General features: G+C 44.7%; 1 protein-coding gene across 3 annotated transcripts in view; it reads left to right on the top strand.

Annotated features, from left to right (window-relative positions):
* The window catches only part of NCAM2 (neural cell adhesion molecule 2), a 344278-nt gene that overhangs the window by 147274 nt on the left and 184347 nt on the right, over positions 1-12657 (top strand). For 2 of the 3 annotated variants that reach the window (XM_083171879.1, XM_083171880.1), the window contains exons 4-5: positions 801-944; positions 9164-9301. In XM_083171879.1, coding sequence (XP_083028005.1) covers positions 801-944; positions 9164-9301 — 282 coding nt within the window. Of the gene's footprint in view, positions 1-800; positions 957-9163; positions 9302-12657 lie in introns of those variants that run through there. The other variant, XM_083171881.1, reaches the window with a different exon arrangement.

A 12657-nucleotide genomic window follows, 5' to 3' on the forward strand; every position in this document is an offset into this window, starting at 1 on the left:
CGATAACTTGATATGAAGTATGGCTTTACATCTAATGATATCTCAGAGTACTTGTCCTCCCCCATTCGAACTAAACTGTCAACTTTCAGAATAGATTTAGAAATAGAAATACTATACTAATGGGTAACATTCTTTTGAAATATGTAATCACATCCTGCAGTATGAATTAAGTGTCTAGAATTTAATGGGCAGAGACTGTTATCATTATTAATCCAGGAAGTTATATGGTGTTTCCAAAAATATAAGGTATATTTATATTCTTGCTATGTGGAGCATGACAATTGCAAATGAATATGCAACTGTCAATTTGACATAATATTGTTTTAATATTCTACTAAAATATACAATATAAACAATATTCATATTATTTTAGCAGATACAGCAAAATAATAGCCTTCTGTTAAATGAATAAATGCTTAGTAATACTTTCTATGCAGAATAATTGATTTGTATGTCAGGAAGATAAAGTAAAAATAAAATTAACCATGATGTAGAGAAAAAGAAAATGTACCATAATTAATGACAATCAATCAATAATTATTTTTTTTCTTAACCCTTTGAGTGCCAATATCTCTGTGGGAATGCCAGCGTCGCTCACATTTGTTATATAAATTAAAATAAAAAATGTTGTGTAAAAAAAGAGTATACAACATTTCCTATATAGGTAATTTTTACAGGCCTTGATTATGAATAAAAATATTTGCTTGCAAATTTTCACACCTATTTTGACAAATTCACTTGGCACTCAAATTATTAAGGTCATCGTCTGGTGAACTAATTTTTTCTTTCTTTTACCTTAGAGAAACTGACATTTGAAGACGTTAGGTCACCTCAAGAATTCCGGACAGGCGAAGATGCAGAAATTGTCTGCCACATCGCCAGCTCGCCTGCTCCGATGGTCCGATGGTTGAATAACGGTGAAGATGTAACAGACATTGATGACAGTTAGTATTTTGGTAACGTTTTAAGTTATGTTTTTCAAACGAGGTTTTAGCTATTTTTTAATAACATTAACAAAATGTTAATTATAATAATGATCAGATATTGGGGGCAGGATGTAATATAGTCTGAGATTGCCGCACTTGTGGGGTGCTGGTTGATCTTGGACAGTTTTTAAAGGGGCAGTCATTCAGTCATTTTCCAGGCAAAACCATGATTGCACCTCAATAATGATTGCACCTTTAGAAAAAAATCTGAGGTCTCCAGCTGCTGCCACTCAGCTTCCCTACATTCACCCACCGCAGGGAAAGAGGGGAGTGGCACTTTGGGACCAGCTGTGTGACTGGAGGAGGTGGCCATCTTGGTGTCCTGGCGCAATTCTGCAGGCGGCATCGGCTGTCCCTGAGGCCCCCATCCAACAGCTACAGGTGGGAATCCCTCTCCCCATTACCTCCAGCGGGGCACCCCCATTTGTTTCTCTGGAGAGCCTCTGTGCCTTGTGGTCTGGAAGCACTGATCTCCCCTCATAGCGCAGAGCATACGGCGGCCATCTTGGAGGAGGATACCTGTTATCACCTATATAGTGGGTCACTAGTTGGCCCCTGCTATGAAGCTTCACAGATTAGTTATACCTTCTCCCTGTGCAACATCAGACCTGTATAATTATTGAAGACATATATACATTGGTCTGTGCAGTGCCTGTATGTGTGCAAGTCTCAAGATTATAATAATCTCATGTGTGATCACTGATCCTGTCCTTTTTAGTTAAAGTATGTAGATGCTTTCTCTAATGGGCCCCTAACAGTCACCACCCCACAACTACCAGTTGTATGCTGATTACTTGAAATTGCTTTGGAGTTTTCTTTTCCCAATGAAATATCCTTCTTGATACAACACACTGCGCCCTCACCGGGTATTTCCATCTATTTTGCCGTTTGCCTCTGTAGCCTCTCCCGTGCTTCATCCCCATTCGTTATGCCTTCAAGTAGGAATAAGGTATCCAAAACGGTTTCACAAGTGGCCTTTTTCACCACGCCGCTCCAACACTCAGAGACCCTCTGCATCTAATCTGAGCTCTGACCCCCCTCCTCCCTCAAGCTCCTCTCTTCCGGCAAAGCTTTCCCATCCTGGATCTCCTAACATGAAGGATGTGGATGATAATGCAGCCTTAACGGTCAGCACCTTAAAGCAACTATTTACCCAATTTAAAAAGGACGTGGCAGCGGAATTCCGCACCTCATTCCAAGCATGACAGCATTCCATAGATGATCTGGGAGATTGTACAAATACCCTGGAGGCCAAAATTAAAGAGGTGGTTGGATCCCACAATGACCTGGTCGACTCGCATTCTGCGCTAGAGGAGGAGGTGACTGCACTGCGGGATAAGCCGGCAGATCAGGAGGACAGATCCCGCTGAAATAAGCTTAAACTAAGAGGTATTCCTGAGAACATTTCCAACAGCAGTCTCTATGACTTTGCATTGGGCATTTTTAGGAAGCTCCTTCCAACAGCTTCAACTTCTGATCTTCTGCTAGACCGGATACATAGACTACCCAAACCCAGAGGAGCCCCTGAAGGAACCCCATGAGATATCCTAATGCGGGTCCATTTATTTCACATAAACGAAGCTCTACTGTAAGCAGCTAGACCTGCTTCTGAGACGGCTGTGACCTTGGACTCCATCCAGCTCTTCGGGGACTTGTCTAGGTCAACTCTGTCCAAACGGATTCGGCATGAAAAGCCGGCGGTCGGGATCCCGGCGTTCAAAATCCCGACGCTGGAATCCCGAACGCCGAAATCCCGACAAGGGACGCTCGCCACGCTCGCCACGCTACGCTCGGCATGCTAATTTATTCTCCCTCCGAGGGTGTCGTGGACACCCACGGGGGGAGAAAGTGTCGGGATTTCGGTGTTCGGGATTCCGGCGTCGGGATTTTTAATGCTGGGATCCCGACCGCCGGGATTTAAACTGCATCCCGTCCAAACGGTGCTCCTTTCAGCCCATTATGATCACACTCTGGAAAGCTATCATTCTGTATAAATGGGGGTTTCGTACCAGATTAATTATATCTCATGAGGGTTCCACTATTTCAGTTTCCACAGTGGAAGAGGGCATGAAACTTCTGAACAGATGGAAGTTACCCGACACTCCCTCAATTTCCTCTCCGGACCGTCGACTCCAGCAGGACTGGTCAAAGGCGGAGAAGTAACTCAGACCTTGGATTTCACCTGTTTGCTATATTGTTATTGGGCTTCTTAGCCATTGTTTACACAGTATTTGGTTTTAGTTGAGAAATATCACCTTTTCTGAATATGTATACAACACTATATATTCTGTTTACATAGTGTAATGTCTGCTATCATAGAGTCTATAGACCATCTAATCTATACTTTAAATGTTATTTTTTTTCTCTCTTCCTAGCATCTATTGGTGGTCTAGTTGATGTGTTACTTATATTGCACTGTGTTTTATGCCTAGTTGTGGGGTGGGTAGCCACTACACCCCTTTAGGCTTTTTTTTCCAGCGTCTCACTTCGGCTCTGGCTACAGTCATTGTTTATGTGTTTATTGTTGTAACCCCTTTTGTCTCTTGTCTCCCCCCCCTACCCACGTGCCTAAGCTTTGAACCTCCTTCGTTTAAAGTTATGTTGTTTTATTGCATTGTGCTGCCTACTGGTTTGAGGCAAGTTCTTTGATAATAGATTCCCCCAATGTTATATGGCAAATGGCACCTTAAAAAATGCAGGAGTTGCTATATTGGTCTCTGCCCGTTGCTCTCTTTCTATAGACTCCCAATATGTAGACCCAGATGGAAGATATCTAATATTAGTAGGTAAAATGGAGGGATCTGAAGTAACGCTTGTTTCGTGCTATGCCCCTAATTCTAAACAGATGCCATTCTGCAGGAAGCTATGTGCATTGATTAGGAGACACGCCAAAGGTGCTATTTTGATTCTGGGGGATTTTAATATGGTCCTTGACCCTTTAATAGATAGATCTGGGCCATGCTGGGAGGGGGCATACCCCCCCCCCCCACCCGAACCAGTCCCCTAGTTTTCGTCACCTACTGGGTGAATATGACCTACAGTATATGAAGCCTGGTGGGCTAAAAACCCATGCGTTCGGGATTACTCCTTTTCCTATGCCCACCAGTCATACTCCAGGGTAGAATTAGTGCTGACTGACAAATGGACTCTTCAATCCATTCTTAGAGCACGTATATTGCCTATGTCCTGGTCAGATCATTCTCCTATATTGGTCAAGTGGAATTTAGTCTCCCGTAGAATATCCCTGGGTTCTACCAGACCTTTCAGGCTATACATGACTCCCTATTGGCTTACAACTCCTCTAATAACCCTGATGATACCATTGTATTTATCCACTGGTGCTCTCTTAAAGCGGTGATTCGAGGGTCAGCTATTCAAGCTGCTGCTGCTGCTAGATTCAAAAGAGCTAGTATACTAGAGGCTCGCCTGGCAGAGGCAGAGGCTACCAGATTGGAAGCTGCCCATAAGGTAGACCCACATAATGGACGTCTTCTTGGTCTCCTCCTAAAAGCCCGGGAGAAAGTTAATACTCTCTCCCTTGGAGAGGTACAGAAGAATCTGTTCAGTTTAAATCAAAGATTCTATGTATTTGGAAACAAAGCGGGACGTCTTTTGGCAAGAATATTATGAGGGCATCAGGCAAGAGCGAGAATACATCACTTATTCAATTCTAGTGGCACCAAAGTTTCAGACCCTTCCGACATAGCAAACACCTTTGCAGATTATTACTCTCAACTATATAATCTCAGTTTGGATGCCAACACCCCCCAGCCTCTCCCCTCTGACATTGAACATTTTTTGAGCAGAATCTCTCTCCCACAGTTGGACGCTGGAGCCTTGTCCTTGTGCTCTCCCTGGACTATTAATGAAGTGGAGGCAGCCAGAGCCGACTTTCCCATTAGGCACATGAGGCACCGGCCTAGGGGCGGCACATGTTTGGGGGCGGCACATGGATGCCTGTGATAGTACTGTCAGCCCAAAATGTACCAATAACTGCAAAATATCCACTGTACTGTACTATATTCCATCTTAAATAGAGTGTAAATGGATAGGACATGCACAGTGGCGTAACTACAGAGGGTGCAGGGGATGCAACTGCTATGGGGCCCGGCGGCTGGGGGGGCCCGGGGGTCCAGCAGGCAATCCTCTGCACCCTCTTCAATTTTTGTTCCAGTTTTAGCAGTTAGAAGGGCAGCGGCACACGGAGTTTACTTTGGAGCCAGAAGATCAGACAAGCAGAGAGACCCTGGCCGGAAGCTGTTCTGGAAGGGGGGCGGGGAATAATGACACTTCTCGCTCCTCACTTCAAGTTCACACAGCAGCTGCGCTGGGACCCAGTCACTACATGCACTCTGTGGCTTTCTGTACTTGTACAGCTGAGCGCACAGCTCTGCTGTTTACAGATAAGGGAAGCCGCACACACACAGACTCCCCGGGTTAACAGCATTCCTGTCAGGTACGTAAATAATAGAATGGTCGCGTGCAGTGAGAAAAACAGGCGGCTGTCTGGTCTCTGATGCTGTTTAAAGTGCCAGGCCCTCTCATAACCTGTTCAAGCGCAGGGGCTGTGCACAGTTGTTACCACCAGGGCTAGGACCATGAGACTATCGCATCAGAGCCTGCCAGGCTGCTACCACTGTAAGGAAATGGTTACTGTAAGGAAATGTTGCATATGCCTTTTAACAGCCCTGTCCCTCTGTATATATGTGACAGTAGTATTATTTATTCTAAGCTGAAATGGCCCTTCTGTATCTCTGTTGTCATTGCTAAATATCTTCCTATTTATAAATAACCTTTGGTTGTCAGCCTTGCTTTACATATTACCCACACTTTACAACAGTAGGGCTCACTCTTCTCCCATCCAGTCTCTATTTTTCTTTTTCTTTTAGAATTTCATCTTCTCTCATGTAAAAAGCCTTTTTCTGGGTGTCTCTACCACTAATACTTTCCCTTCTTGTGCCAGCAAGCCCTCCTAACTCAATTTACTCCCTATACTCCCTTGAACAGAGCCCTCAGATACTCTGCTTATCCCCATCACCCTTTGCCTCTCACTGTGTGCTTCTCCCTCAGCTTGTCACCATCTCCCTGTTACCTTATGCCTCTACCTGCTACCCATATTTTTTTCCCTATCACCCACTGCTTGTCACCGTTTCTCTGTAACCATTACAGTCATCTTCTGCCTCTTCCTTTCACCCATTCTCCGCTTCTCCCTGTCACCCTCTCCCTGCAGCTCTCTCTCTGTCACCCACTGCTTCTCACTCTCCTTCTACTTGTCACCCTCTCCCCCGCCCCTCGATCACCCACTGCCTTTCTATTAAAACTGTAAGAGACTGCTAAACTTTTTTTTAATTACTCTGTATTTAAAAATGTGACCAAGTTGCATTTGTGAGCCCACTCTCACTCCTGCTCATAGTCCTCCTTTTTTTTTGCAGTATAGTGACATGGGGGGGGGCCCTTTCCAGATTTTGCTATGGGGCCCGCAGAGGTCTAGTTACGCCTCTGGACATGCAGATACTGCCCCTATAAACTGTCCTACTTAGTAAACATTATTGTTGTGCCTAGGGGCGCCCTCATCCCTAAATCCGCCCCTGGAGGCAGCTATTGATTCTATGCCAAGAGACAAAGCCCCTGGCCCGGACGGGTATCCGTCTAACTTCTATAAATGTTTCAAACCGATCCTAGCCCCAATTCTATTGAAGGCTTTTAATGTGGCTTCCAATTTCAGAGGTTTCCCAAAGGAGATGCTTGAGGCACGTATAGTTGCGATCCCTAAAGCCGGAAAACCTCAGACGGCTGTACAGAACTACCGCCCCATAGCTCTGTTAAATACAGACCTCAAATTATATGCAAAACTGATCGCAAACCGTTTATCTCCCCTTCTACCTTCACTTATCGTTGCTGACCAGGTTGGGTTGGTGCCGGGAAGGCAGGCCTCAGATATCACTCGCAGAGTTTTAAATATAATAGGGAGTTGTGATTTTAAAAAGACTCCCCTCTTGATTCTGTCACTCGATGCTGAAAAGGCATTTGGTAGACTCCACTGGGGTTATCTTAGATCTGTGCTGCTCCAGTTTGGTTTCGGTGGCAGATTTTTGGACTCTATTTTTGCTCTTTACTCGGCCCCCTCTGCAAAGGTGTTTGTGAATGGCTGTTTGTCCTCAGGGTTTAACATAACAAATGGTACTAGGCAGGGCTGCCCCCTGTCCCTGCTTATTTTAATAATTGCTATACCGTCTCAAGTGTATTCTTCAGCCAGCACAGCCGGTACAACAAAAATTTCTTTTTTTCTGGGAACTAGAATGAGATGATAGGTTTAACAGGTTGAGTCTCCCATATTAATTTATGTTTGATACATACCCAATACTCATTGAGTGTTATTCAAATAAGGTTGAAGTTGATATACAGTAGCTGGTGCATACATAGAAACAGCATTAATAGCACAAATATATTAATGCAGCAGGAGGCATCGCACCACCTGCTGCATTACTGATCTGAACTGCGTCCATCTCCGACACTATCGGCCAGCTGCAAGACCCAAGGGTTTGTGCAAACTGCTTACCACAGCTGCTGACTTGAGGCTAGGAAATCTCCCTCCCCTGCAACTGCAGCGACAGACCTCTGTTTGGAAACACATGAGCGTCTATGGGACATAAATAGCCTCCTCTGTAGCTCGGCCCTGATTGGCTCAGGGGAGTTCCATTGACTGATGTTAGTGGGACTTCCTTTACTTTTGGGGGAGGAGCTGCACGTGTAAACTCTAATGCTGTGTACACACGGGGGAGATATATTGCTGAGCCATATATGGCTGAGCCATATATGGCTGAGCAATATATTGCTCAGTTTCTCCTTTACATCAGCGACCAGAGATGGTCGCTGATGTAAAAGAAACTGCCGGGGGGAGCCCGGCAGTGGAAATCAGCTGGTCGCAGGAGCATGTTCCTGCGACCAGCGATCACCACAGGGGCAAAAACGGGAGCGCGCACCCGGCGATATATCGCCGGTGCACACTCCCATTGCGGGCAATATGGTCGCTCAGCTACCATATTTCCCGCGATTTTGCCCTAAATCGCCCCCCGTGTTTACGCACCTTTAGGTCTGCTGGTTTCTGGTCACTCATTATTTTATTTTATTTTTTGATCCGTAGATGCCTACTTTGGACCAAAGAGGATGTGATCTGTATGCTCACCCCATCTTCAGTAGGCTATATGGTTGCTAGTTCGACACAATGAAGGTCAGCGTACATAAGGTCAACCACTAAAAGTCGACATTTGAAATAGTTCGACAAAGGATTTAGTTAGACAATGGGGAGGTCAATGGTCAAAAGGTCAACATGGGGTTTTCACGTTGCCTCGCTGTGTTCGGAGTAGATCATGTAATAGGTCAACATGTCTAAGGTTGACAGGTTTGGGATGTCAACAAAAGTATTAGGTTGACAATGAGAAGGTCAACAGTCAAAAGATCGACATGAGTTTTTAACTTTTTTTTTCTGTCCCAAATTTCGGCGTAAGTCGATAAGGACACTGCTTCAGTGTACCACGTCCCCTTGTATGGCTCGCTGCACACACCATGCTTCAGGCACATGTGTATCAACCGTAATAAAGTCAACCCAATGACCCATACCCCACCAATAGAACTCCAACCTTAGTATTCTTACCCCACAGTTTCTTGTGACAAAAACATATCCTGACAAAAGGGATGAAATTGTTGTACGATAAGATTATACCATTTTTATGTACAATTATTGTCAAATGAAAATGTTATTACGCCGTCAATGAAATAACTGTATTATAAGGGCAATAAATCACTTGCATGTTTACTGTGAATATGTATTCAAACTGCAACACTGTTAATATATGTGAATAAATATATTAATGCATGTTATCCAAGCCTTAAAACCCTCGTTGTGCGAAAGAAAATCCTTTGATCATGTGTTCTAGATAATGATATTCCTAAAATATATCCTTTTTTTTATTTTTTTTGTAGGAATTCTTGGCACACAAGAAAATATTAAACTTTGAAAATTACATTTTACTTTCAAATTGGTAAATACATTTTTCATGAAATGCCTGATAGTGTTAGGCAAGAGTAAATCTGTGTAAGGAATCCCATTTAGCAATCCAAAGTCTTTCTTCAGTTCATTTGTTTCTAACCTTTGTTGCCTCTTTATTCTTTTTCAGGTCGATTTGCAATGTTAACAAACAATAATCTCCAGATTATCAACATAAGTAAGAGAGATGAAGGCATTTACCGATGCGAGGGGCGAGTGGAGGTCAGGGGCGAAATTGATTTCCGAGATATATTGGTCATTGTTAATGGTAAGCAATTAACCTTTTCCCAGTGCAAAAGTCTTCATAAATATCCCTCAAAATCTTACATGATGGTTTGCCATCATTTAATTGCAATTTTTGTAATTGTTTTCCTGGGGGCTCATGTGTGGCTCGTAATGAGTTGGATGGCATTTGCGACTAATTCACAAATTCAAAAGTTCTGGTTGGCTTATCTTGCAAGATGGTTGTATAAGCAAAATGCCCAGCTAAGAGAATAAGCATAGGAGACGGATATAGGGACCGATTCTTATCTGCTTGCTGTGCTACTGTATGTGTTTTTTGCAGCCAAGGAAGCGGGTTAACGCTACCCCAGCGAATGACCCCTAGCAAGCGCCCCGCACAAATCCCTGTGCAGGGATGTGAACGGATATCTACGCAATACACATCTGTTTGCATATAGCCACACAGAGGAGAAATAGAGAAATAATGCGATGGTTACTCATCATCGAATGATTTCTCCTACGTGACCGGCACTCGCAGCCGATGCGAGACCCAAGTGACACTCGGCGGCTGCACATATCGATGCGATCACTGATATCATGCGCCTGCTCCAAACAGACATGGGTATGCCTGCATACACTGGGACCCACTCAGTGTTTCTATGGCGTGCCCACCATTTTTGTGGGCACTCTCATGAAATGCCCCCTGGCGGTCAGTCACCCAGCATATGGTCAGTGAAGGGAAGAGTTTGCATGGTGCGTGCGCTGTGGGGTCCTGTGCGTGATCACAGCGTACCATGTTCATGCGCACTTTATCGATGTTTGGATGTACTGCGAACAGATCTGAATTGGACCCTTTGTCCTGTACTGGGAGAATGGTGTGTGCGCCCCCATTCTGGCGCTTGATGGCGATAGATTCTAATGAGAGCGGCTTTGTCTGTAGATGACAGCAGGAAAGTTACTATAATATTAGCAGTATATGGTCATTAGGTCTACCCTATTAAAATCTACATGCATTGGGTTGACCCCTGAAGGTAGACACCTGAAATACTGTAGGTCGACATGGGTAAGGTCAACAGGGTTGAAAGGTTGTCCCAAGCATTAGGTCAACGATGGGAAGGTTGACAGTATAAAGGTCAACATGGGTTTTTCACTTCATCTTTCATCTTTTTATTCGGACAGGCGGTATTTCATGCCCTACCATCCACTAGGCCGCGGAGGCAGAATAGAATAGTGTACCGAGCACAGCAAGGCACTAGGCCCGAATCATGGCGAGAGAAGCGAGCCATGCGAGGGGGCGCGGTTGACCAATACAGTGTCCATGTCGACATTCGGAACAAAAAATCCCATGTCAACCTTTTGACTGTCGACCCTGCCATTGTTGACCTAATGCTTGTGTCGACCTTACAATTATGTTGGCCTTAGACATGTCGACCTTTATTATGTGTCGACCTAAGCCATGTGCATGTCAACCTAATGCATGTCAACCTAATATTGTTCGGCCCACTGACCCATACTCATATTACCATAGATTAGAGGGATTCAGACTGTTGATGTTTATTATCATTATCATCATTTTGTATTGTGCACCAATCGGTGGGTACAAGCTAATGACCCGCCTGTGAAAAGACCTGTGTGCCTCTTTGTTGTCAGCATTTGATGCATTTTTGCATAAGCACGTCTCCGCTGTACTCTGGCTGCATTTACACCACCTCTCAATGCCCCAGCCTGCCTCCCTAGCCCAAGGGATTGGAAGCACGATTTGCTTCTCAGTCGGCGTGAGTGACTATTGATGCATGAGAATGTTTGGCGTGTATGCAGATTTCAAATAAAGTCAATAACACGAGCGTCCACCTCTATATGGACCCCTGTATGTCCTATTATTATCTCGGCATGTGTACATTGATCGCCGCACTTCACATTTGTAATAAAATGAAAGCTGCATTTTTCTAAAGCTGAGAATCGTTTTCATTCGACAGCATCCAGCATTTTAGACAGTTCGCTAGTCTACCAGCAAATTCATTTTCCACCAGTGCTCTAGTAGTAAAACAAAACAGACATTCACCTTCTCAAACATTGGGCCTAATTCAAGCTTTGAATTCGCTAGCTGGGCGATTATCGATAGGTTGCTCTTGTGTACGACCAATAGTAGGTAGGCGCGAGGCTGTCCTGCGATAAAATCCGGCAATTTTCTAAATTGCTGGTAGTTCACAAGGTGATTGACAGGAAGGGGCGGATGCTGACCAATGCACCCTCCCCCCAGCTAGTCAGCCCAGGCTGGAGATTACTAAGGAAATATGGACATCCCAAAGCAAAGGAGTCTTGTCTATCGAGTATATCCCGGTCCGAGGCTGAAAATAGGGCTATATCCCACACCCCTGTGCTGTGGGTGCTGAGTTGATAGAAGTGAAAGTTAGATTCAAAGTAATGTTGTGCTCTAAATGTAACATCAATTGGGTAAATATAGTGGCTAGATTTATTTTTACACAGTTTTTTCTTCAATTCAAATACAGGTTGAGTATCTCGTATCCAAAATGCTCGGGACCAGGAGAATTTTGGATAACGGATTATTCTGTATTTCGGAATATTTTAATATTTCAATGATGTATTTTGAAGTATCTTGCATTTATGCTGTATAAACACATAATATACACACAAATATATTTTATTACCACATAAAATACACACAAATATATTTTATTTGTTCAAAAAACAAGGTTTCAAAAAATGAAACAAAATGTGTGTACTACAGATAGCGCCGGGCTTGTCGTTGCTGGGGATGGCGGAGGACTCGCCACCCGCCATCCCCCGCCCCTCGCCATCTGTATGTCGGAAGGGGACGCGCGTGCACGAGGTGCACGCGCGTCCCGTTCCGACGGTGCCTTTCCCCGGGTCCCCGCCGGCTTCCCCGGGTCCCCGCCGGTCCACACCGCCCCCCCGCAGCCCCCCGCAGCCCTGCCCGTCTCCCTGAAGCTGGAGACGGGCAGGACTGCACCCGCCGCGCCGCCTCGCCGCCCGGCTATTGAGACGCTCGTGCGTGGGAGACGCACGAGCGTCTCATTCAGCCAGAGCGCCAGATTGCTGGCGGATCGCCAGGGACACGGTCCTGGCGCTCCGCCAGCAATAATAAGGCCAGCTCCATCTGTATCTCAGATATTGAATTTGAATGCCAAGCAATCATTGTCTTGCACATATATAGTGCCAGTTACATATCATGTCCTCAGTAGTGCTGTTACAAATGTCCCCAGTGAGTTTTTAGCAAAAAAAAATAATTTTGTTCACTTTCTGGAATGTCTGGTTTTCGGAATAATTCGGATAACGGATATTCGGATACGGGATACTCAACCTGTATAAATCTACAGTACTAGAATCAATGGCGCACAACCATGAACTTCAAAACCCTGC

This window comes from Crinia signifera, chromosome 2, assembly GCF_055691185.1.
Source record: "Crinia signifera chromosome 2, ASM5569118v1, whole genome shotgun sequence".
NCBI lineage: Eukaryota > Metazoa > Chordata > Amphibia > Anura > Myobatrachidae > Crinia > Crinia signifera.